At 48.7% G+C, this 25,481-nt stretch overlaps 1 protein-coding gene across 1 annotated transcript in view; it reads left to right on the top strand.

Annotated features, from left to right (window-relative positions):
• Positions 1-25,481, top strand: part of SYCP3 (synaptonemal complex protein 3) — a 172,722-nt gene that overhangs the window by 72,484 nt on the left and 74,757 nt on the right. The window contains exons 5-6 of the mRNA XM_075344707.1: positions 4,095-4,212; positions 4,597-4,696. Coding sequence (XP_075200822.1) covers positions 4,095-4,212; positions 4,597-4,696 — 218 coding nt within the window. The remainder of the gene's footprint in view (positions 1-4,094; positions 4,213-4,596; positions 4,697-25,481) is intronic.

The raw sequence follows: 25,481 nt of genomic DNA, 5'->3' as shown, positions 1-25,481 counted from the left end.
GTCACAAGGGCCGTTTTTCCATCTGAATTCTGCGGCCCTGAACCTGACTGTGTGGCCATTGAGTCCTGGATACTAGCATCTTCAGGATTATCTCAAGGGGTCGTGGCCACCATGAGACAGGCTAGGAAGCCCACGTCTGCTAAGATCTACCACAGAACGTGGAAGATTTTCTTATCCTGGTGCTCGGCACAGGGAGTGTCCCCCTGGCCATTTGCATTGCCTACTTTTCTTTCCTTCCTGCAATCTGGTTTGGAAAAAGGCTTATCGCTCGGCTCCCTTAAAGGGCAAGTCTCAGCGCTATCGGTATTTTTTCAAAAGCGTCTAGCACGACTTCCTCAGGTACGCACGTTCCTGCAGGGGGTTTGTCACATCGTCCCTCCGTACAAACGGCCGTTAGATCCATGGGATCTGAACAGGGTACTAGTTACTCTCCAGAAGCCGCCCTTCGAGCCTCTGAAGGATGTTTCACTTTCTCGGCTCTCACAGAAAGTGGCCTTTCTGGTAGCGGTCACGTCTCTTCGGAGGGTATCCGAGCTGGCAGCGCTGTCATCCAAAGCTCCCTTCCTGGTTTTTCACCAGGACAAGGTAGTGCTGCGCCCGATTCAGGAGTTTCTCCCTAAAGTGGTATCCTCTTTTCATCTCAATCAGGATATCTCCTTACCTTCCTTTTGTCCTCATCCAGTTCATAGGTATGAAAAGGATTTGCATTTGTTGGATCTCGTGAGAGCACTCAGAATCTACATTTCCCGCACGGCGCCCCTGCGCCGCTCGGATGCACTCTTTGTCCTTGTCGCTGGTAAGCGCAAAGGATCGCAGGCTTCCAAATCCACCCTGGCTCGATGGATCAAGGAACCGATTCTTGAAGCCTACCGTTCTGCTGGGCTTCCGGTTCCATCAGGGCTGAAGGCCCATTCTACCAGAGCCGTGGGTGCGTCCTGGGCATTACGACACCAGGCTACGGCTCAACAGGTGTGCCAGGCAGCTACCTGGTCGAGTCTGCACACTTTCACCAAACATTATCAGGTGCATACCTACGCTTCGGCGGACGCCAGCCTAGGTAGAAGAGTCCTGCAGGCGGCGGTTGCCTCCTCGTAGGAGAGGGCTGTTTTGCAGCTCTAACTTGAGGTATTACTTTACCCACCCAGGGACTGCTTTTGGACGTCCCAATCGTCTGGGTCTCCCAATGGAGCGCCGAAGAAGAAGGGAATTTTGTTACTTACCGTAAATTCCTTTTCTTCTAGCTCCAATTGGGAGACCCAGCACCCGCCCTGTTTCCTTCGGGATTTTTGTTTTTTTCGGGTATACATGTTGTTCATGTTGAACGGTTTCAGTTCTCCGATGTTACTTCGGATTGAATTTGTTTAAACCAGTTATTGGCTTTCCTCCTTCTTGCTTTAGCACTAAAACTGAGCAGCCGTGATCCCACGGGGGGTGTATAGCCAGAAGGGGAGGGGCCTTACACTTTTTAGTGTAATGCTTTGTGTGGCCTCCGGAGGCAGTAGCTATACACCCAATCGTCTGGGTCTCCCAATTGGAGCTAGAAGAAAAGGAATTTACGGTAAGTAACAAAATTCCCTTCTTTGCTGAAAAAACATAATAGATGTGTTGAGGGGCACATATTAGCAAGATTTATCAGAAAAAAAAAAATCAGTTTTGGTAACTGGACAACTTCTTTAACACTGCACATTACAAAATCAACACCATACCCACAGTGAAGTTGATGGCGGCATTATGCTTTGGTGTTCTTTTTTTTTACAGTTGGAACTGGGGCTTTAGTCAAGATAGAGGGAATTATGACTTTCCAAATATTCAACTATAAAACAAAACTGTCATGACTCTGCTAAAACGATGAAGAGGCATTTCACCTTTTAGGCCCTGTGCGCACTTGCCGTTTTTTGCCGCGGTTTTGCTGCATGTTTCACTGCACGTTATGTTCATAACATCTCTGCAGTGATTCACCAGCAAAACCTATGGGGAAAAAAAATGCTGTGGGCACTATGCGGATTTTGACAGCTGCATGTTTTGCTGCGGGATTCCCGCAGCAAAAACAATTGCATGTAACTTCTTTTCTGCACGTCGCTGCGGGATTTCACTCAATTAACTGCCATGTAATCGTGAAATCCCGCAGGGAATAACGCAGGCAGCAAATTCTGTGCGGTTCATTGCGTTTTCCTGCGTTATTTCCTCCGATATTTCGCAGTTTACCTGCGGTAATGTTCATCGCTGCCTTGCGTTTTGCAGGGAAGTGATGTTATTATGACAGGAAGAGGAAGCGGAGCAGAGAGTAAACACACACACATCACAGACACACACACAGACATCACAGACATAGAACACAGACACAGACATATAGAATACACATAGAAAGCAAACGGAAATATAGAAAACAAAACACATGGGCTCCGCCGTATTTTTACCGTCCAGCCGAGGTAAGCACACAGCGGCAGCCCGGTATTCTCAGGCTGGGGAGGGCGAGGGGCAGGATTAATGGCCCCCCCCTCCGGCAGCCGAGAATATCAGCCCGCAGCTGCCCCGGGACTGTCGCCTCCATTATGCGACAGTCCCGGAGTGTCCCCGGCTCTTCCTGTTGCCGTGATGCAGTGGCAATCAGGGTAATATAAGGAGTTAATGGCGGCGGAACGCCGCCACTAAGTCCAGGCTTGATCATGGCAGCGTCTATGTGACAGCTGACATGATCAACCCGTAACTAAAGTGAAAAAACACACACACGGAAAAATCCTTTTTTTTTTACATAAAACACAAAAAAGCCCCTGTTTCACCCCTTTATTAACCCCCCGAAACACACAGCTCCGGCGTAATCCACACAGCTCCGGCGTAATCCACACAGCTCCGGCGTAATCCACGTCCTGCGATGCTTGCATCCAGCCGCGACTGACACACAGTGCTGAATGCAGCCTCGCAACGAGATAGCAGAGGTAACCACAGGGCATTTCCCACGGCCGGTAATGTGAACAACACATTACCGCTCGGGAGAAATGCAGCATGTGCTCACAGGGACTCTACTGTATCTATCTATCCTTCTATCTATCCTTCTATCTATTCTTCTATCTATCCTTCTATCTATTCTTCTATCTGTCTTCTATTCTTCTATCTGTCTATTTATCTGTCTGCTATCTATCTCAGAAGGAAATTACTTTTTTTTCTCAATGTGCTTTATTGCATTGAATGCATTAAAGCACATGTACCAACCCGCACGTGGCAAAACCGCGGCAATACCTCAAACAATACCGCGGTAAAACCGCAGCAAACCACGGCAAACCGCATGTGGTTTTCGGGTGCGGTTTGCTGCGTTTTTTTTACCGCGGGTGCGGTAATCTTTCAGACCCTGCGGAATTTTCTTAAGAAAATTCCGTTTTCCAGTGCGCACAGGGCCTTAGCATAATGACCCAAAACATGCTTCCAAATCAACAAAAGAACAGATTTTGTAGAAGATCAGAGTTTTGTAATTATCCTGCCAGAGCCCCATCCTAAATCCAATTGAAAATTTGCAGGTGATCTGAAGAGGGCGCTGTACACAGGAGATGCCCTTGCAGTCTGACAGATTTGGTGCGCTACTGTAAGAAACTGTGGGCAAAGATCATCAGTTCTAGATGTCCAATGCTGTTTGACTTCTCCCAACAATACTGAATCCGGTCATAAATTCAAAGGGTACTTTATCAAAGTATCAGTTTAAGGGTGTGCATATTTATTGACATATATTGCATATTTGTTGACAAAACAAAAAAATTCTGACATATTAAATAGAAGTGTGTAGATTTTTTTTTTTAATGTCCAGTGTGTATTTCATATAATCCTTGGTGTTATTTGAACCAGGAACCAAGCGCAGTAAGGTAACAGAGCTAATTAATAGCAACCCCAACCATCAAAATTCATTTATTGTTTAACTTGCCAGCAATATTCTTTGTAAATTGATTAATCTTTTGCATCTATCTCCTTTGAACCCTTTCATTATTGGCAAGGGTCTTTACAACATGATCTCCAACAGCACTCATGACCTTCCTTGGAAATACCTATAAGTTAAAGGGATTGTTCTAGATAAAAATTGTTAACTTTTACCAATCTTTCAAGCACAGCGGACATTAGCAAGGCATTATTAGCAAAACGCAAGAGGTTGGAAATGTACACGAAGGCATCATTAAAAACAAGTAACCAGAAGATTGAAAATGTTTGGAAAACACAGCAAGAGGGAAGGTAAATTGCTACGCAAAATCGATTTATAGTTTCTTTAACCAAGTTTCTTAAAAAAATAGTAGTGCTAATGAGGAAAAAAAAATAGCTCCGCTGCATGTGACATAACAGAAACGTATAGGTTCCCATAGCAAAGATAGAAATGCTTGTTGAAATGCTTACTTTTAGTTCAGCAGTTCCCCTGTTTCTATGCCATCTATGTGCTGTAATAAAATGGTGATATGTACTATGACTAACTTACACTTACAGTAATGTAATATTACTAGAAAGAAAGGGATTAATACCCCTTTATATAGCCTATTATAAATATATTTATACTAGCTACTTTTAATGTATACAGTATCAAGTACAATTTAAAACTGATGTTTTTGGTTTTTTTTTTAACAGGCAGAAGATCAACGATGAGTATTCTCAACAATTTAAGACTTTATTTCAGCAATGGGAAGATGACCTGCAAAAAGCAGAAGAACAAGAAGAAAAATTTACAGTAATACCATTTGTGGATTGTACACTGTACTATGCTAAAGTTTTACGCTGATGTGGAAAAAGTATTGCAAAATAGGAATGCTTTCAAAAATAGAAGTGTTAAAGCACAACTGCAGCAGTTTTGTTAGTTTTTCAGCACTGGAGTGACGCTTTAAATGTAAGCCCCCCACCCCCTGAAATATGCCCAACTTCCGGTGTCTTCACTTTTTACTGACACTGCTCCGGTCCCGCGGAGCCATCTTGTTACAGTAGCTTCTGACTTGCCAGAAGTCAAAAGTTCCGTCACAAGCTCCCAATTCATCTATGAGATCAAGAATGAGACTCTTATAGATGTTTTAAGCTGTGACCCCTGGATCGCTCCATGAACACTGGAGCTGCTGGCAGGTCACAAATTGCCAGAGACCAACCAGTGTGACGGTGATATAAGGTGAAACTGCCACAAGGTAAGTATCTCATGGAGGTCAGGGGACTTAGATTTAAAGCACTACTCCAATGGTGTCAGCAAGTTTTTGCTACCTCATCTGAGGGCAGCTTAATGTTGGAAAAAAGACCCTGAATCCAACAATATAATGTATCACTTAATTTACTTGGTGTAGTGGTTCTGATACAGGAGTTTTTAGCTTTAGTAATGCAACAGACCTGAAAAAGCAAACCCCACCCAAATCAGGTTCTCTCTGTACAATGTCCATAGACAGTGAGCTGCTTATCACAAAAGTAGGCGTGTCGGACTAGGGCTCACATGTTGCTGTAGTCTGAGCAAAGTAGGACTGAGCTGTGGTCCTGGTGCTAAAACCATCTTTGCAAGTGAACAACAGCATGTAGCTTGACAAGAGTCATATCAGTCTCTGTTTTAACCCCTACAGCATGCTGTCCTCAGAATACATAGCAAAAGCCTGCTGACAGATTTCATTTAAGAACTTAGACTGAATGTCTAAGGTTGCTGTCCTGCTGCAGAATAAATTTTGAGCCAGACGCCGCTCTGATATCTGCCTGCATTTCTTAGCATTGAAGACACTAAAAATCCTGACCAAATACACAACTCCATTTGCTTAAATGCAGCGCCAAGCTTGCAAGGATCCTCCACAATGCCTCTGTTACCTGCAGACATTCATTATTGTACTACTCGCCAGCCTTTCTGTGAAGAAACTCTTCTGTTACAGCCAGATATTTCACATTTTGACTCATCAGTCTAGAGTAGCTAGTGATCTTTTTCTGCATCCCAGTACTTATATTTTCATGCATGGTTCAGTTTCATTTGCGTGGTTTTTTAGTCACTTTTTTGTATTGTGCTACTTGTTGCGGGGGGTTTTGTAACAAATTTCTCGATAATGAAGCATGTGGTTCTTGATCATATTTATATACTCGTGAACTATATCACTATTATTATGGTCTATTTCTATATATGTCTCTCTGGTTAGATGTATACGCATGCTTCAGCTACTATTTATACATTTACTAGCTGTAGTACCCGGACGTTGCCCGGGATAGTAACTGTCTCTCGGTCTCTCTCCCAGTCGGTGTCTGTGTGTCGCTGTCTGTCTGTGTCACTATCTGTCTCTTTCCTTGTCTGTCTTTTTCTATCTCTCTGTCTGTATTTGCATCAGTCCATCTGTCTCAATCTCTGTATCTGTCTGTCTCTCTCTATCTCTGTCTCTATCTGTGTGTCTTTCTGTCTCTTTGCCCGTCTGTCTCTTTGCCCGCCTGTCTCTTTGCCCGTCTGTCTCTTTGCCCGTCTGTCTCTTTGCCCGTCTGTCTCTTTGCCCATCTGTCTCTTTGCCCGTCTGTCTCTTTCCAGGTCTGTCTCTTTGCCCGTTTGTCTCTTTGCCCTTTTGTCTCTTTCCTGGTCTGTCTCTTTGCCCATCTGTCTCTTTTCGGGGCTGTCTCTTTGCCCGTCTGTCTCTTTGCCCGTCTGTCTCTTTGCCCATCTGTCTCTTTACCCGTCTGTCTCTTTGCCCGTCTGTCTCTTTGCCCGTCTGTCTCTTTGCCCGTCTGTCTCTTTCCAGGCCTGTCTCTTTCCAGGTCTGTCTCTTTGCCCGTTTGTCTCTTTCCTGGTCTGTCTCTTTCCAGGTCTGTCTCTTTGCCCGTTTGTCTCTTTGCCCGTTTGTCTCTTTGCCCGTTTGTCTCTTTGCCCGTTTGTCTCTTTGCCTGTCTGTCTCTTTGCCCATCTGTCTCTTTCCAGGTCTGTCCCTTTGCCTGCCTGTCTCTTTGCCCATCTGTCTCTTTCCCGGTCTGTCTCTTTGCCCATCTGGCTCTTTTCAGGGCTTTCTCATTTCAGGGCTGTCTCATTTCAGGTCTGTCTCTTTGCCCGTCTGTCTCTTTGCCCGTCTGTCTCTTTCCAGGTCTGTCTCTTTCCTGGTCTGTCTCTTTGCCCATCTGTCTCTTTGCCCATCTGTCTCTTTGCCCGTCTGTCTCTTTGCACGTCTGTCTCTTTGCCCGTTTGTCTCTTTGCCCGTTTGTCTCTTTGCCCGTCTGTCTCTTTGCCCGTCTGGCTCTTTGTCCTTTTGTCTCTTTGCCCATCTGTCTCTTTTCAGGGCTGTCTCTTTCCAGGTCTGTCTCTTTGCCCCTTTGTCTCTTTGCCCGTTTGTCTCTTTGTCCGTTTGTCTCTTTGCCCTTCTGTCTCTTTTCCCGTCTGTCTCTTTGCCCATCTGTCTCTTTACCCGTCTGTCTCTTTGCCCGTCTGTCTCTTTGCCCGTCTGTCTCTTTGCCCGTCTGTATCTTTCCAGGTCTGTCTCTTTCCAGGTCTGTCTCTTTCCAGGTCTGTCTCTTTGCCCATCTGTCTTTTTGCCCGTCTGTCTCTTTGCCCGTCTGTCTGTTTGCACGTTTGTCTCTTTGCCCGTTTGTCTCTTTGCCCTTTTGTCTCTTTGCCCATCTGTCTCTTTGCCCATCTGTCTCTTTCCATGTCTGTCTCTTTGCCCGTTTGTCTCTTTGCCCATCTGTCTCTTTGCCCGTCTGTCTCTTTGCCCATCTGTCTCTTTGTCCATCTGTCTCATTCCAGGTCTGTCTCTTTGCCCGTTTGTCTCTTTGCCCGTTTGTCTCTTTGCCCGTCTGTCTCTTTGCCCGTCTGTCTCTTTGCCCGTCTGTCTCTTTGCCCATCTGTCTCTTTGCCCGTCTGTCTCTTTCCAGGTCTGTCTCTTTCCAGGTCTGTCTCTTTGCCCGTTTGTCTCTTTCCTGGTCTGTCTCTTTGCCCGTTTGTCTCTTTGCCCGTTTGTCTCTTTGCCCGTTTGTCTCTTTGCCCGTTTGTCTCGTTGCCCGTTTGTCTCGTTGCCCGTTTGTCTCTTTGCCCGTCTGTCTCTTTGCCTGTCTGTCTCTTTCCCATCATACATTTACTAGCTGTAGTACCCGGACGTTGCCCGGGATAGTAACTGTCTCTCGGTCTCTCTCCCAGTCGGTGTCTGTGTGTCGCTGTCTGTCTGTGTCACTATCTGTCTCTTTCCTTGTCTGTCTTTTTCTATCTCTCTGTCTGTATTTGCATCAGTCCATCTGTCTCAATCTCTGTATCTGTCTGTCTCTCTCTATCTCTGTCTCTATCTGTGTGTCTTTCTGTCTCTTTGCCCGTCTGTCTCTTTGCCCGTCTGTCTCTTTGCCCGTCTGTCTCTTTGCCCGTCTGTCTCTTTGCCCGTCTGTCTCTTTGCCCGTCAGTCTCTTTGCCCGTCAGTCTCTTTGCCCGTCAGTCTCTTTGCCCGTCAGTCTCTTTGCCCATCTGTCTCTTTGCCCATCTGTCTCTTTGCCCATCTGTCTCTTTCCATGTCTGTCTCTTTGCCCGTTTGTCTCTTTGCCCATCTGTCTCTTTGCCCGTCTGTCTCTTTGCCCATCTGTCTCTTTGTCCATCTGTCTCATTCCAGGTCTGTCTCTTTCCAGGCCTGTCTCTTTGCCCGTTTGTCTCTTTGCCCGTTTGTCTCTTTGTCCGTTTGTCTCTTTGCCCTTCTGTCTCTTTGCCCGTCTGTCTCTTTGCCCATCTGTCTCTTTACCCGTCTGTCTCTTTGCCCGTCTGTCTCTTTGCCCGTCTGTCTCTTTCCAGGTCTGTCTCTTTCCAGGTCTGTCTCTTTGCCCGTCTGTCTCTTTGTCCATCTGTCTCTTTGACCGTTTGTCTCTTTGCCCGTCTGGCTCTTTGCCCGTCTGGCTCTTTGCCCGTCTGTCTCTTTGCCCGTCTGTCTCTTTGCCCGTCTGTCTCTTTCCAGGTCTGTCTCTTAGCCCGTTTGTCTCTTTGCCCTTTTGTCTCTTTCCTGGTCTGTCTCTTTGCCCATCTGTCTCTTTTCGGGGCTGTCTCTTTGCCCATCTGTCTCTTTACCCGTCTGTCTCTTTACCCGTCTGTCTCTTTGCCCATCTGTCTCTTTCCAGGCCTGTCTCTTTCCAGGTCTGTCTCTTTGCCCGTTTGTCTCTTTGCCCGTTTGTCTCGTTGCCCGTTTGTCTCGTTGCCTGTTTGTCTCTTTGCCCGTCTGTCTCTTTGCCTGTCTGTCTCTTTGCCCATCTGTCTCTTTCCAGGTCTGTCCCTTTGCCTGCCTGTCTCTTTGCCCATCTGTCTCTTTCCCGATCTGTCTCTTTCCCGGTCTGTCTCTTTGCCCATCTGGCTCTTTTCAGGGCTGTCTCATTTCAGGGCTGTCTCATTTCAGGTCTGTCTCTTTGCCCGTCTGTCTCTTTGCCCGTCTGTCTCTTTGCCCGTCTGTCTCTTTGCCCGTCTGTCTCTTTCCAGGTCTGTCTCTTTCCAGGTCTGTCTCTTTGCCCATCTGTCTCTTTGCCCGTCTGTCTCTTTGCCCGTCTGTCTCTTTGCCCGTCTGTCTCTTTGCCCGTTTGTCTCTTTGCCCATCTGTCTCTTTGCCCGTCTGTCTCTTTGTCCTTTTGTCTCTTTGCCCATCTGTCTCTTTTCAGGGCTGTCTCTTTCCAGGTCTGTCTCTTTGCCCGTTTGTCTCTTTGTCCGTTTGTCTCTTTGCCCTTCTGTCTCTTTGCCCGTCTGTCTCTTTGCCCATCTGTCTCTTTACCCGTCTGTCTCTTTGCCCATCTGTCTCTTTGCCCGTCTGTCTTTTTGTCCTTTTGTCTCTTTGCCCATCTGTCTCTTTTCAGGGCTGTCTCTTTTCAGGGCTGTCTCTTTTCAGGGCTGTCTCTTTGCCTGGCTGTCTGGCCTGCCTGCTCTGCCTGGCTGATAATGAAGCATGTGGTTCTTGATCATATTTATATACTAGTGAACTATATCACTATTATTATGGTCTATTTCTATATATGTCTCTCTGGTTAGATGTATACGCATGCTTCAGCTACTATTTATACATTTACTAGCTGTAGTACCCGGACGTTGCCCGGGATAGTAACTGTCTCTCGGTCTCTCTCCCAGTCGGTGTCTGTGTGTCGCTGTCTGTCTGTGTCACTATCTGTCTCTTTCCTTGTCTGTCTGTTTCTATCTCTCTGTCTGTATTTGCATCAGTCCATCTGTCTCAATCTCTGTATCTGTCTGTCTGTCTCTCTCTATCTCTGTCTCTATCTGTGTGTCTTTCTGTCTCTTTGCCCGTCTGTCTCTTTGCGCGTCTGTCTCTTTGCCCGTCTGTCTCTTTCCCCGCCTGTCTCTTTGCCCGTCTGTCTCTTTGCCCGTCTGTCTCTTTGCCCGTCTGTCTCTTTGCCCGTCTGTCTCTTTCCAGGTCTGTCTCTTTCCAGGTCTGTCTCTTTCCCTGTCTGTCTCTTTGCCCGTCTGTCTCTTTGCCCGTCTGTCTCTTTGCCCGTTTGTCTCTTTGTCCCTTTGTCTCTTTGCCCGTCTGTCTCTTTGCTCGTCTGTCTCTTTGCCCGTCTGTCTCTTTGCCCATCTGTCTCTTTCCAGGTCTGTCTCTTTGCCCTTTTGTCTCTTTGCCCATCTGTCTCTTTTCAGGGCTGTCTCTTTTCAGGGCTGTCTCTTTGCCTGGCTGTCTCTTTGCCCATCTGTCTCTTTGCCCGTCTGTCTCTTTGCCCGTTTGTCTCTTTGCCCTTTTGTCTCTTTGCCCATCTGTCTCTTTTCAGGGCTGTCTCTTTTCAGGGCTGTCTCTTTTCAGGGCTGTCTCTTTGCCTGGCTGTCTCTTTGCCCATCTGTCTCTTTGCCCATCTGTCTCTTTGCCCGTCTGTTTCTTTGCTTGTATGTCTCTTTGCTCGTCTGTCTCTTTGCCCGTCTGTCTCTTTGCCCATCTGTCTCTTTCCTGGTCTGTCTCTTTCCCGGTCTGTCTCTTTGCCCATCTGGCTCTTTGCTCGTCTGTCTCTTTGCTCGTCTGTCTCTTTGCCCGTCTGTCTCTTTGCCCATCTGTCTCTTTCCTGGTCTGTCTCTTTCCCGGTCTGTCTCTTTGCCCATCTGGCTCTTTTCAGGGCTGTCTCTTTTCAGGGCTGTCTCATTTCAGGGCTGTCTCTTTGCCCGTCTGTCTCTTTGCCCGTCTGTCTCTTTGCCCGTCTGTCTCTTTGCCCATCTGTCTCTTTCCTGGTCTGTCTCTTTCCCGGTCTGTCTCTTTGCCCATCTGGCTCTTTTCAGGGCTGTCTCTTTTCAGGGCTGTCTCTTTGCCCGTTTGTCTCTTTGCCCGTCTGTCTCTTTCCAGGTCTGTCTCTTTGCCCGTCTGTCTCTTTGTCCATCTGTCTCTTTGCCCGTCTGTCTCTTTGCCCGTCTGTCTCTTTGCCCGTCTGTCTCTTTGCCCATCTGTCTCTTTGCCCGTCTGTCTCTTTCCAGGTCTTTCTCTTTGCCCGTTTGTCTCTTTGCCCATCTGTCTCTTTACCCGTCTGTCTCTTTGCCCGTCTGTCTCTTTGCCCGTCTGTCTCTTTGCCCGTCTGTCTCTTTGCCCGTCTGTCTCTTTGCCCGTCTGTCTCTTTCCAGGTCTGTCTCTTTGCCCGTCTGTCTCTTTGTCCATCTGTCTCTTTGCCCGTCTGTCTCTTTGCCCGTCTGTCTCTTTGCCCATCTGTCTCTTTGCCCGTCTGTCTCTTTCCAGGTCTTTCTCTTTGCCCGTTTGTCTCTTTGCCCGTTTGTCTCTTTGCCCGTCTGTCTCTTTACCCGTCTGTCTCTTTGCCCGTCTGTCTCTTTGCCCGTCTGTCTCTTTGCCCGTCTGTCTCTTTGCCCATCTGTCTCTTTCCAGGTCTGTCTCTTTGCCCATCTGGCTCTTTTCAGGGCTGTCTCTTTTCAGGGCTGTCTCTTTGCCCGTTTGTCTCTTTGCCCGTCTGTCTCTTTCCAGGTCTGTCTCTTTGCCCGTCTGTCTCTTTGTCCATCTGTCTCTTTGCCCGTCTGTCTCTTTGCCCGTCTGTCTCTTTGCCCGTCTGTCTCTTTGCCCGTCTGTCTCTTTGCCCGTCTGTCTCTTTGCCCATCTGTCTCTTTGCCCGTCTGTCTCTTTCCAGGTCTTTCTCTTTGCCCGTCTGTCTCTTTGCCCGTCTGTCTCTTTGCCCGTCTGTCTCTTTGCCCATCTGTCTCTTTCCAGGTCTGTCTCTTTCCAGGTCTGTCTCTTTGCCCGTTTGTCTCTTTGCCCGTTTGTCTCTTTGCCGTTCTGTCTCTTTGCCCGTCTGTCTCTTTGCCCGTCTGTCTCTTTCCAGGTCTGTCTCTTTGCCCGTTTGTCTCTTTGCCCATCTGTCTCTTTTCAGGGCTGTCTCTTTTCAGGGCTGTCTCTTTGCCCGTCTGTCTCTTTCCCCGCCTGTCTCTTTCCAGGTCTGTCTCTTTGCCCGTTTGTCTCTTTGTCCTTTTGTCTCTGTCCTTTTGTCTCTTTGCCCATCTGTCTCTTTTCAGGGCTGTCTCTTTGCCTGGCTGTCTGGCCTGCCTGCTCTGCCTGGCTGATAATGAAGCATGTGGTTCTTGATCATATTTATATACTAGTGAACTATATCACTATTATTATGGTCTATTTCTATATATGTCTCTCTGGTTAGATGTATACGCATGCTTCAGCTACTATTTATACATTTACTAGCTGTAGTACCCGGACGTTGCCCGGGATAGTAACTGTCTCTCGGTCTCTCTCCCAGTCGGTGTCTGTGTGTCGCTGTCTGTCTGTGTCACTATCTGTCTCTTTCCTTGTCTGTCTGTTTCTATCTCTCTGTCTGTATTTGCATCAGTCCATCTGTCTCAATCTCTGTATCTGTCTGTCTGTCTCTCTCTATCTCTGTCTCTATCTGTGTGTCTTTCTGTCTCTTTCCCCGTCTGTCTCTTTGCCCGTCTGTCTTTTTGCTCGTCTGTCTCTTTGCCCGTCTGTCTCTTTGCCCGTCTGTCTCTTTGCCCGTCTGTCTCTTTCCCCGCCTGTCTCTTTGCCCGTCAGTCTCTTTGCCCGTCAGTCTCTTTGCCCGTCAGTCTCTTTGCCCGTCTGTCTCTTTGCCCGTCTCTCTTTGCCCGTCTGTCTCTTTGCCCGTCTGTCTCTTTGCCCGTCTGTCTCTTTGCCCGTCTGTCTCTTTGCCCGTCTGTCTCTTTGCCCGTCAGTCTCTTTGCCCATCTGTCTCTTTGCCCATCTGTCTCTTTGCCCATCTGTCTCTTTCCAGGTCTGTCTCTTTGCCCATCTGTCTCTTTGTCCGTTTGTCTCTTTGCCCTTCTGTCTCTTTGCCCGTCTGTCTCTTTGCCCATCTGTTTCTTTCCAGGTCTGTCTCTTTGCCCGTCTGTCTCTTTGCCCATCTGTTTCTTTCCAAGTCTGTCTCTTTGCCCGTTTGTCTCTTTGCCCATCTGTCTCTTTCCAGGTCTGTCTCTTTGCCCATTTGTCTCTTTTCCCGTTTGTCTCTTTGCCCGTCTGTCTCTTTGCCCGTCTGTCTCTTTGCCCGTCTGTCTCTTTCCAGGTCTGTCTCTTTCCAGGTCTGTCTCTTTTCAGGTCTGTCTTTTTCCAGGTCTGTCTCTTTCCAGGTCTGTCTCTTTGCCCGTTTGTCTCTTTGCCCGTTTGTCTCTTTGCCCATTTGTCTCTTTGCCCGTCTGTCTCTTTGCCCGTCTGTCTCTTTGCCCGTCTGTCTCTTTGCCCGTCTGTCTCTTTGCCCGTCTGTCTCTTTCCAGGTCTGTCTCTTTCCAGGTCTGTCTCTTTGCCCTTTTGTCTCTTTGCCCATCTGTCTCTTTTCAGGGCTGTCACTTTTCAGGGCTGTCTCTTTTCAGGGCTGTCTCTTTGCCTGGCTGTCTCTTTGCCCATCTGTCTCTTTGCTCATCTGTCTCTTTGCCCGTCTGTCTCTTTGCCCGTCTGTCTCTTTGCCCGTCTGTCTCTTTGCCCGTCTGTCTCTTTCCAGGTCTGTCTCTTTCCAGGTCTGTCTCTTTGTCCGTTTGTCTCTTTGCCCTTTTGTCTCTTTGCCCATCTGTCTCTTTTCAGGGCTGTCTCTTTTCAGGGACGTCTGTCTCTTTGCCCGTCTGTCTCTTTGCCCGTCTGTCTCTTTGCCCGTCTGTCTCTTTGCCCGTCTGTCTCTTTGCCCGTCTGTCTCTTTGCCCGTCTGTCTCTTTCCAGGTCTGTCTCTTTGCCCGTTTGTCTCTTTGCCCGTTTGTCTCTTTGCCCTTTTGTCTCTTTGCCCTTTTGTCTCTTTGCCCATCTGTCTCTTTTCAGGGCTGTCACTTTTCAGTAACAACAATCTGGGCACTATAATGCTCAGATAAGAAGTGGAGCTGAATGCATAGTAATTCTTGAAAAGTACAAAACTTTATTTATTACAAAATCACAAGTAAAAACAGGAAAAAAGCCCCTTTTGAAGAAGCGAGGCGAAACGGCGTCAGGGGTGGTGGAGTACTCTCCTAGTTTACCCTCTTTTCCAGGTATATGATTGTGGATAGTATTATGTAATTTTATGCAATGTCATCTTCTAGTGGTCTGTCATGACTCATGAGTGCCTGTGTGATACGTTAGCCGACAACTGATATGACTCACAGTGTCTCATGATAAACCATGGGTGCTTACTGAATGTTAATTAGCTCTGTGAATTTTTCCTCTTCACCACCTCCTCATCAGCACCGTAGATTTATGCAGGTGCAAACTAGTGTGTTATTTGCACGCTGTTTACAGCATATTTAATAATGCACACATTATCTGGTGCTGAGGGGTAGGTGATATTATCTTGAACTTTCTCATGAATAGTTGCACCTAATGGTTTATATCGAACTATTTTGTCATCTGCCGGCTGAGACAGCAGAGATATTCTAAATTGGCTTATATGTGCCTGAGGAGACTAATAGATCTCTGTTGTCTCTGTTATCAGCCATATAGTGTTTCATGATAGACCATGGGTGCTTACTGAATGTTAATTAGCTCTGTGAATTTTTCCTCTTCACCACCTCCTCATCAGCACGGTAGATTTATGCAGGTGCAAACTAGTGTGTTATTTGCACGCTGTTTACAGCATATTTAATAATGCACACATTATCTGGTGCTGAGGGGTAGGTGATATTATCTTGAACTTTCTCATGAATAGTTGCAAACCAGTGTGTTATTTGCACGCTTTTTATAGCTCATTTAATAATGCACATGTTATCTGGTGCTGATGGGCAGGTGACATGATCTTGAACATTTAAATGACTAACTATTTTTCTATTTACTGGCTGATATAGCATTGATATTCTAAATTGGCTTATATATGCCTGAGGAGACCAGTAGACTTCTGTTGTCTCTGTTATCAGCCAGTCGTGGCTATATATAAATATACCTGTGGATGTATCCTTGTATATATTTCTCTGAGGGTTATTAACTGGGGATGATGTGCTCCACTTTGAGGGCTTTTTTCCTGTTTTTACTTGTGATTTTGTAATAAATAAAGTTTTGTACTTTTCAAGAATTACTATGCATTCAGCTCCACTTCTTATCTGAGCATTATAGTGCCCAGATTGTTGTTATAGATCAGTGTTTGAAGTGTGTTCATTAAGGACAATTGATATTTAACTGTCACTTTTCAGGGCTGTCTCTTTTCAGGGCTGTCTCTTTGCCCGGCTGTCTCTTTGCCCATCTGTCTCTTTCCAGGTCTGTCTCTTTGCCCTTCTCTCTCTTTTCCGTCTGTCTCTTTGCCAGTCTGTCTCTTTGCCCGTCTGACTCTTTCCAGGTCTGTCTCTTTCCAGGTCTGTCTCTTTGCCCGTTTGTCTCTTTCCCGGTCTGTTTCCAGGTCTTTCTCTTTGCCCGTTTGTCTCTTTGCCCATTTGTCTCTTTGCCCGTTTGTCTCTTTGCCCGTCTGTCTCTTTGCCCGTCTGTCTCTTTGCCCGTCTGTCTCTTTGCCCGTCTGTCTCTTTGCCCGTCTGTCTCTTTGCCCGTCTGTCTTTTTGCCTGTCTGTCTCTTTGCCCGTCTGTCTCTTTCCTGGTCTGTCTCTTTGCCCGTCTGTCTCTTTGCCCGTCTGTCTCTTTGCCCGTCTGTCTCTTTGCCCGTCTGTCTCTTTGCCCATCTGTCTCTTGGCCCATCTGTCTCTTGGCCCATCTGTCTCTTTGCCCATCTGTCTCTTTGCCCGTCTGTCTCTTTACCCGTCTGTCTCTTTGCCCGTCTGTCTCTTTGCCCGTCTGTCTCTTTGCCCATCTGTCTCTTTCCTGGTCTGTCTCTTTGCCCGTCTGTCTTTTTGTCCATCTGTCTCTTTGCCCGTCAGTCTCTTTGCCCGTCAGTCTCTTTGCCCGTCAGTCTCTTTGCCCGTCAGTCTCTTTGCCCGTCTGTCTCTTTGCCCGTCTGTCTCTTTGTCCGTCTGTCTCTTTGCCCGTCTGTCTCTTTGCCCATCTGTCTCTTTGCCCGTCTGTCTCTTTCCAGGTCTGTCTCTTTGCCCGTTTGTCTCTTTGCCCGTCTGTCTCTTTACCCGTCTGTCTCTTTGCCCGTCTGTCTCTTTGCCCGTCTGTCTCTTTGCCCGTCTGTCTCTTTGCCCATCTGTCTCTTTCCAGGTCTGTCTCTTTCCAGGTCTGTCTCTTTGCCCGTTTGTCTCTTTGCCGTTCTGTCTCTTTGCCGTTCTGTCTCTTTGCCCGTCTGTCTCTTTGCCCGTCTGTCTCTTTGCCCGTCTGTCTCTTTGCCCGTTTGTCTCTTTGTCCTTTTGTCTCTTTGTCCGTTTGTCTCTTTGCCCTTCTCTCTCTTTTCCGTCTGTCTCTTTTCCGTCTGTCTCTTTGCCAGTCTGTCTCTTTGCCCGTCTGTCTCTTTCCAGGTCTGTCTCTTTCCAGGTCTGTCTCTTTGCCCGTTTGTCTCTTTCCCGGTCTGTTTCCAGGTCTGTCTCTTTGCCCGTTTGTCTCTTTGCCCATTTGTCTCGTTGCCCGTTTGTCTCTTTGCCCGTCTGTCTCTTTGCCCGTCTGTCTCTTTGCCCGTCTGTCTCTTTGCCCGTCTGTCTCTTTGCCCGTCTGTCTTTTTGCCTGTCTGTCTCTTTGCCCGTCTGTCTCTTTCCTGGTCTGTCTCTTTGCCCGTCTGTCTCTTTGCCCGTCTGTCTCTTTGCCCGTCTGTCTCTTTGCCCATCTGTCTCTTTGCCCATCTGTCTCTTTGCCCATCTGTCTCTTTGCCTGTCTGTCTCTTTGCCCGTCTGTCTCTTTGCCCGTCTGTCTCTTTGCCCATCTGTCTCTTTCCTGGTCTGTCTCTTTGCCCGTCTGTCTTTTTGTCCATCTGTCTCTTTGCCCGTCAGTCTCTTTGCCCGTCAGTCTCTTTGCCCGTCAGTCTCTTTGCCCGTCTGTCTCTTTGCCCGTCTGTCTCTTTGTCCGTCTGTCTCTTTGCCCGTCTGTCTCTTTGCCCATCTGTCTCTTTGCCCGTCTGTCTCTTTCCAGGTCTGTCTCTTTGCCCGTTTGTCTCTTTGCCCGTTTGTCTCTTTACCCGTCTGTCTCTTTGCCCGTCTGTCTCTTTGCCCGTCTGTCTCTTTGCCCGTCTGTCTCTTTGCCCATCTGTCTCTTTGCCCATCTGTCTCTTTCCAGGTCTGTCTCTTTCCAGGTCTGTCTCTTTGCCCGTTTGTCTCTTTGCCGTTCTGTCTCTTTGCCGTTCTGTCTCTTTGCCCGTCTGTCTTTTTGCCCGTCTGTCTCTTTGCCCGTCTGTCTCTTTCCAGGTCTGTCTCTTTGCCCGTTTGTCTCTTTGTCCTTTTGTCTCTGTCCTTTTGTCTCTTTGCCCATCTGTCTCTTTTCAGGGCTGTCTCTTTGCCTGGCTGTCTGGCCTGCCTGCTCTGCCTGGCTGATAATGAAGCATGTGGTTCTTGATCATATTTATATACTAGTGAACTATATCACTATTATTATGGTCTATTTCTATATATGTCTCTCTGGTTAGATGTATACGCATGCTTCAGCTACTATTTATACATTTACTAGCTGTAGTACCCGGACGTTGCCCGGGATAGTAACTGTCTCTCGGTCTCTCTCCCAGTCGGTGTCTGTGTGTCGCTGTCTGTCTGTGTCACTATCTGTCTCTTTCCTTGTCTGTCTGTTTCTATCTCTCTGTCTGTATTTGCATCAGTCCATCTGTCTCAATCTCTGTATCTGTCTGTCTGTCTCTCTCTATCTCTGTCTCTATCTGTGTGTCTTTCTGTCTCTTTGCCCGTCTGTCTCTTTGCGCGTCTGTCTCTTTGCCCGTCTGTCTCTTTCCCCGCCTGTCTCTTTGCCCGTCTGTCTCTTTGCCCGTCTGTCTCTTTGCCCGTCTGTCTCTTTCCAGGTCTGTCTCTTTCCAGGTCTGTCTCTTTCCCTGTCTGTCTCTTTGCCCGTCTGTCTCTTTGCCCGTCTGTCTCTTTGCCCGTTTGTCTCTTTGTCCCTTTGTCTCTTTGCCCGTCTGTCTCTTTGCTCGTCTGTCTCTTTGCCCGTCTGTCTCTTTGCCCATCTGTCTCTTTCCAGGTCTGTCTCTTTGCCCTTTTGTCTCTTTGCCCATCTGTCTCTTTTCAGGGCTGTCTCTTTTCAGGGCTGTCTCTTTGCCTGGCTGTCTCTTTGCCCATCTGTCTCTTTGCCCGTCTGTCTCTTTGCCCGTTTGTCTCTTTGCCCTTTTGTCTCTTTGCCCATCTGTCTCTTTTCAGGGCTGTCTCTTTTCAGGGCTGTCTCTTTTCAGGGCTGTCTCTTTGCCTGGCTGTCTCTTTGCCCATCTGTCTCTTTGCCCATCTGTCTCTTTGCCCGTCTGTTTCTTTGCTTGTATGTCTCTTTGCTCGTCTGTCTCTTTGCCCGTCTGTCTCTTTGCCCATCTGTCTCTTTCCTGGTCTGTCTCTTTCCCGGTCTGTCTCTTTGCCCATCTGGCTCTTTGCTCGTCTGTCTCTTTGCTCGTCTGTCTCTTTGCCCGTCTGTCTCTTTGCCCATCTGTCTCTTTCCTGGTCTGTCTCTTTCCCGGTCTGTCTCTTTGCCCATCTGGCTCTTTTCAGGGCTGTCTCTTTTCAGGGCTGTCTCATTTCAGGGCTGTCTCTTTGCCCGTCTGTCTCTTTGCCCGTCTGTCTCTTTGCCCGTCTGTCTCTTTGCCCATCTGTCTCTTTCCTGGTCTGTCTCTTTCCCGGTCTGTCTCTTTGCCCATCTGGCTCTTTTCAGGGCTGTCTCTTTTCAGGGCTGTCTCTTTGCCCGTTTGTCTCTTTGCCCGTCTGTCTCTTTCCAGGTCTGTCTCTTTGCCCGTCTGTCTCTTTGTCCATCTGTCTCTTTGCCCGTCTGTCTCTTTGCCCGTCTGTCTCTTTGCCCGTCTGTCTCTTTGCCCGTCTGTCTCTTTGCCCATCTGTCTCTTTGCCCGTCTGTCTCTTTCCAGGTCTTTCTCTTTGCCCGTTTGTCTCTTTGCCCATCTGTCTCTTTACCCGTCTGTCTCTTTGCCCATCTGTCTCTTTGCCCGTCTGTCTCTTTGCCCGTCTGTCTCTTTCCAGGTCTGTCTCTTTTCAGGGCTGTCTCTTTGCCCGTTTGTCTCTTTCCAGGTCTGTCTCTTTGCCCGTTTGTCTCTTTGCCGTTCTGTCTCTTTGCCGTTCTGTCTCTTTGCCCGTCTGTCTTTTTGCCCGTCTGTCTCTTTGCCCGTCTGTCTCTTTCCAGGTCTGTCTCTTTGCCCGTTTGTCTCTTTGTCCTTTTGTCTCTGTCCTTTTGTCTCTTTGCCCATCTGTCTCTTTTCAGGGCTGTCTCTTTGCCTGGCTGTCTGGCCTGCCTGCTCTGCCTGGCTGATAATGAAGCATGTGGTTCTTGATCATATTTATATACTAGTGAACTATATCACTATTATTATGGTCTATTTCTATATATGTCTCTCTGGTTAGATGTATACGCATGCTTCAGCTACTATTTATACATTTACTAGCTGTAGTACCCGGACGTTGCCCGGGATAGTAACTGTCTCTCGGTCTCTCTCCCAGTCGGTGTCTGTGTGTCGCTGTCTGTCTGTGTCACTATCTGTCTCTTTCCTTGTCTGTCTGTTTCTATCTCTCTGTCTGTATTTGCATCAGTCCATCTGTCTCAATCTCTGTATCTGTCTGTCTGTCTCTCTCTATCTCTGTCTCTATCTGTGTGTCTTTCTGTCTCTTTCCCCGTCTGTCTCTTTGCCCGTCTGTCTTTTTGCTCGTCTGTCTCTTTGCCCGTCTGTCTCTTTGCCCGTCTGTCTCTTTCCCCGCCTGTCTCTTTGCGCGTCAGTCTCTTTGCCCGTCAGTCTCTTTGCCCGTCAGTCTCTTTGCCCGTCAGTCTCTTTGCCCGTCTGTCTCTTTGCCCGTCTGTCTCTTTGCCCGTCTGTCTCTTTGCCCATCTGTCTCTTTGCCCATCTGTCTCTTTGCCCGTCAGTCTCTTTGCCCGTCAGTCTCTTTGCCCGTCAGTCTCTTTGCCCGTCAGTCTCTTTGCCCATATGTCTGTTTACAGGTCTGTCTCTTTGCCCGTTTGTCTCTTTGCCCGTTTGTCTCTTTGCCCGTTTGTCTCTTTGCCCGTTTGTCTCTTTGTCCGTTTGTCTCTTTGTCCGTCTGTCTCTTTGCCCTTCTGTCTCTTTGCCCATCTGTCTCATTCCAGGTCTGTCTCTTTCCAGGTCTGTCTCTTTGCCCGTTTGTCTCTTTGCCCGTTTGTCTCTTTGCCCGTTTGTCTCTTTGTCCGTTTGTCTCTTTGTCCGTCTGTCTCTTTGCCCGTCTGTCTCTTTGCCCGTCTGTTTCTTTGCCCGTCTGTTTCTTTGCCCGTCTGTCTCTTTGCCCGTCTGTCTCTTTGTCCGTCTGTCTCTTTGCCTGTTTGTCTCTTTGCCTGTTTGTCTCGTTGCCCGTTTGTCTCGTTGCCCGTTTGTCTCTTTGCCCATCTGTCTCTTTCCAGGTCTGTCTCGTTGCCCTTTTGTCTCTTTCCCGGGCAAATTCCAGGTCTGTCTCTTTCCAGGTCTGTCTCTTTGCCCGTTTGTCTCTTTGCCCGTTTGTCTCTTTGCCCGTTTGTCTCTTTGCCCGTTTGTCTCTTTGCCCGTTTGTCTCTTTGCCTGTTTGTCTCTTTGTCCGTTTGTCTCTTTGCCCGTCTGTCTCTTTGCCCGTCTGTCTCTTTGCCCGTCTGTCTCTTTGCCCGTCTGTCTCTTTGTCCGTCTGTCTCTTTGTCCGTCTGTCTCTTTGCCTGTTTGTCTCTTTGCCTGTTTGTCTCATTGCCCGTTTGTCTCGTTGCCCGTTTGTCTCTTTGCCCGTCTGTCTCTTTGCCCATCTGTCTCTTTCCAGGTCTGTCTCGTTGTCCTTTTGTCTCTTTCCCGGGCTGTCTCTTTCCCGGGCTGTCTCTTTCCCGGGCTGTCTCTTTCCCGGGCTGTCTCTTTCCCGGGCTGTCTCTTTCCCGGGCAGTCTCTTTCCCGGGCAGTCTCTTTCCCGGGCAGTCTCTTTCCCGGGCAGTCTCTTTCCCGGGCAGTCTCTTTCCCGGGCTGTCTTCTTCCCAGTCTGTCTCTCTCCAGCTCTGTCTCTCTCCAGGTCTGTCTTTTTCCCGCTCTCTCTTTGCCCGTCTGTCTCTTTGCCCGTCTGTCTCTTTGCCCGTCTGTCTCTTTGCCCGTCTGTCTCTTTGCCCGTCTGTCTCTTTCCAGGTCTGTCTCTTTCCAGGTCTGTTTCTTTCCAGGTCTGTCTCTTTGCCCATTTGTCTCTTTCCCGGTCTGTCTCTTTCCAGGTCTGTCTCTTTGCCCGTTTGTCTCTTTGCCCGTCTGTCTCTTTGCCCGTCTGTCTCTTTGCCTGTCTGTCTCTTTGCCCGTCTGTCTCTTTGCCTGTCTGTCTCTTTGCCCATCTGTCTCTTTCCAGGTCTGTCTCTTTGCCCGTCTGTCTCTTTGCCCATCTTTCTCTTTGCCCGTCTGTCTCTTTCCAGGTCTGTCTCTTTGCCCTTTTGTCTCTTTCCCGGTCTGTCTCTTTGCTCATCTGTCTCTTTTCAGGGCTGTCTCTTTTCAGGTCTGTCTCTTTGCCCGTCTGTATCTTTGCCCGTCTGTATCTTTGCCCGTCTGTATCTTTGCCCGTCTGTCTCTTTGCCCGTCTGTCTCTTTGCCCGTTTGTCTCTTTGCCCGTCTGTCGTTTTGCCCGTCTGTCTCTTTGCCCGTTTGTCTCTTTGCCCGTTTGTCTCTTTGCCCGTTTGTCTCTTTGCCCGTTTGTCACTTTGCCCGTCTGTCTCTTTGCCCATCTGTCTCTTTCCAGGTCTGTCTCTTTGCCCATCTGTCTCTTTGCCCGTCTGTCTCTTTTCAGGGCTGTCTCTTTGCCCTTTTGTCTCTTTCCCGGGCTGTCTCTTTCCCGGGCAGTCTCTTTCCCGGGCTGTCTCTTTGCAGGGCTGTCTTCTTCCCGGTCTGTCTCTCTCCAGCTCTGTCTCTCTCCAGGTCTGTCTTTTTCCCGCTCTCTCTTTCCTGCGCTGTCTCTTTGCCTGTCTGTCTCTTTGCCTGTCTGTCTCTTTGCCTGTCTGTCTCTTTGCCTGTCTGTCTCTTTCCATGTCTGTCTCTTTCCATGTCTGTCTCTTTCCAGGTCTGTCTCTTTCCAGGTCTGTCTCTTTCCAGGTCTGTCTCTTTCCCGGTCTGTCTCTTTGCCCATCTGTCTCTTTGCCCATCTGTCTCTTTGCCCATCTGTCTCTTTTCAGGGCTGTCTCTTTTCAGGGCTGTCTCTTTGCCCATCTGTCTCTTTTGAGGGCTGTCTCTTTCCCCATCTGTCTCTTTCCCCGCTTGTCTCTTTCCCCGCTTGTCTCTTTCCCCGCTTGTCTCTTTCCCCGTCTGTCTCTTTCCTCGTCTGTCTCTTTTCCCGTCTGTCTCTTTTCCCGGGCTGTCTCTTTGCAGGGCTGTCTCTTTGCAGGGCTGTCTCTTTCCCGGTCTGTCTCTCTCCAGGTCTGTCTTTTTCCTGCTCTGTCTCTTTCTCCGCTATGTCTCTTTCCCCGCTATGTCTCTTTGCCTGTCTGTCTCTTTGCCTGTCTGTCTCTTTGCCCGTCTGTCTCTTTCCTGGTCTGTCTCTTTGCCCGTCTGTCTCTTTGCCCGTCTGTCTCTTTGCCCGTCTGTCTCTTTGCCCATCTGTCTCTTTGCCCATCTGTCTCTTTGCCCATCTGTCTCTTTGCCTGTCTGTCTCTTTGCCCGTCTGTCTCTTTGCCCGTCTGTCTCTTTGCCCGTCTGTCTCTTTGCCCATCTGTCTCTTTCCTGGTCTGTCTCTTTGCCCGTCTGTCTTTTTGTCCATCTGTCTCTTTGCCCGTCAGTCTCTTTGCCCGTCAGTCTCTTTGCCCGTCAGTCTCTTTGCCCGTCAGTCTCTTTGCCCGTCAGTCTCTTTGCCCGTCTGTCTCTTTGCCCGTCTGTCTCTTTGCCCGTCTGTCTCTTTGCCCGTCTGTCTCTTTGTCCGTCTGTCTCTTTGCCAGTTTGTCTCTTTGCCTGTTTGTCTCGTTGCCCGTTTGTCTCGTTGCCCGTTTGTCTCTTTGCCCATCTGTCTCTTTCCAGGTCTGTCTCGTTGCCCTTTTGTCTCTTTCCCGGGCAAATTCCAGGTCTGTCTCTTTCCAGGTCTGTCTCTTTGCCCGTTTGTCTCTTTGCCCGTTTGTCTCTTTGCCCGTTTGTCTCTTTGCCCGTTTGTCTCTTTGCCCGTTTGTCTCTTTGCCTGTTTGTCTCTTTGTCCGTTTGTCTCTTTGCCCGTCTGTCTCTTTGCCCGTCTGTCTCTTTGCCCGTCTGTCTCTTTGCCCGTCTGTCTCTTTGTCCGTCTGTCTCTTTGTCCGTCTGTCTCTTTGCCTGTTTGTCTCTTTGCCTGTTTGTCTCATTGCCCGTTTGTCTCGTTGCCCGTTTGTCTCTTTGCCCGTCTGTCTCTTTGCCCATCTGTCTCTTTCCAGGTCTGTCTCGTTGTCCTTTTGTCTCTTTCCCGGGCTGTCTCTTTCCCGGGCTGTCTCTTTCCCGGGCTGTCTCTTTCCCGGGCTGTCTCTTTCCCGGGCTGTCTCTTTCCCGGGCAGTCTCTTTCCCGGGCAGTCTCTTTCCCGGGCAGTCTCTTTCCCGGGCAGTCTCTTTCCCGGGCAGTCTCTTTCCCGGGCAGTCTCTTTCCCAGGCAGTCTCTTTCCCGGGCTGTCTTCTTCCCAGTCTGTCTCTCTCCAGCTCTGTCTCTCTCCAGGTCTGTCTTTTTCCCGCTCTCTCTTTGCCCGTCTGTCTCTTTGCCCGTCTGTCTCTTTGCCCGTCTGTCTCTTTGCCCGTCTGTCTCTTTCCAGGTCTGTCTCTTTCCAGGTCTGTTTCTTTCCAGGTCTGTCTCTTTGCCCATTTGTCTCTTTCCCGGTCTGTCTCTTTCCAGGTCTGTCTCTTTGCCCGTTTGTCTCTTTGCCCGTCTGTCTCTTTGCCCGTCTGTCTCTTTGCCTGTCTGTCTCTTTGCCCGTCTGTCTCTTTGCCTGTCTGTCTCTTTGCCCATCTGTCTCTTTCCAGGTCTGTCTCTTTGCCCGTCTGTCTCTTTGCCCATCTTTCTCTTTGCCCGTCTGTCTCTTTCCAGGTCTGTCTCTTTGCCCTTTTGTCTCTTTCCCGGTCTGTCTCTTTGCTCATCTGTCTCTTTTCAGGGCTGTCTCTTTTCAGGTCTGTCTCTTTGCCCGTCTGTATCTTTGCCCGTCTGTATCTTTGCCCGTCTGTATCTTTGCCCGTCTGTCTCTTTGCCCGTTTGTCTCTTTGCCCGTCTGTCGTTTTGCCCGTCTGTCTCTTTGCCCGTTTGTCTCTTTGCCCGTTTGTCTCTTTGCCCGTTTGTCTCTTTGCCCGTTTGTCTCTTTGCCCGTTTGTCACTTTGCCCGTCTGTCTCTTTGCCCATCTGTCTCTTTCCAGGTCTGTCTCTTTGCCCATCTGTCTCTTTGCCCGTCTGTCTCTTTTCAGGGCTGTCTCTTTGCCCTTTTGTCTCTTTCCCGGGCTGTCTCTTTCCCGGGCAGTCTCTTTCCCGGGCTGTCTCTTTGCAGGGCTGTCTTCTTCCCGGTCTGTCTCTCTCCAGCTCTGTCTCTCTCCAGGTCTGTCTTTTTCCCGCTCTCTCTTTCCTGCGCTGTCTCTTTGCCTGTCTGTCTCTTTGCCTGTCTGTCTCTTTGCCTGTCTGTCTCTTTGCCTGTCTGTCTCTTTCCATGTCTGTCTCTTTCCAGGTCTGTCTCTTTCCAGGTCTGTCTCTTTCCAGGTCTGTCTCTTTCCAGGTCTGTCTCTTTCCCGGTCTGTCTCTTTGCCCATCTGTCTCTTTGCCCATCTGTCTCTTTGCCCATCTGTCTCTTTGCCCATCTGTCTCTTTGCCCGTCTGTCTCTTTGCCCGTCTGTCTCTTTGCCCGTCTGTCTCTTTGCCCATCTGTCTCTTTGCCCGTCAGTCTCTTTGCCCGTCAGTCTCTTTGCCCGTCAGTCTCTTTGCCCGTCAGTCTCTTTGCCCATATGTCTGTTTACAGGTCTGTCTCTTTGCCCGTTTGTCTCTTTGCCCGTTTGTCTCTTTGCCCGTTTGTCTCTTTGCCCGTTTGTCTCTTTGTCCGTTTGTCTCTTTGTCCGTCTGTCTCTTTGCCCTTCTGTCTCTTTGCCCATCTGTCTCATTCCAGGTCTGTCTCTTTCCAGGTCTGTCTCTTTGCCCGTTTGTCTCTTTGCCCGTTTGTCTCTTTGCC

This window comes from Anomaloglossus baeobatrachus, chromosome 4, assembly GCF_048569485.1.
Source record: "Anomaloglossus baeobatrachus isolate aAnoBae1 chromosome 4, aAnoBae1.hap1, whole genome shotgun sequence".
NCBI classification, from domain to species: Eukaryota; Metazoa; Chordata; class Amphibia; order Anura; family Aromobatidae; genus Anomaloglossus; species Anomaloglossus baeobatrachus.
The sequence above is the reverse complement of the archived record's forward strand: the minus strand, read 5'-3'. Positions and strand labels throughout refer to the sequence as shown.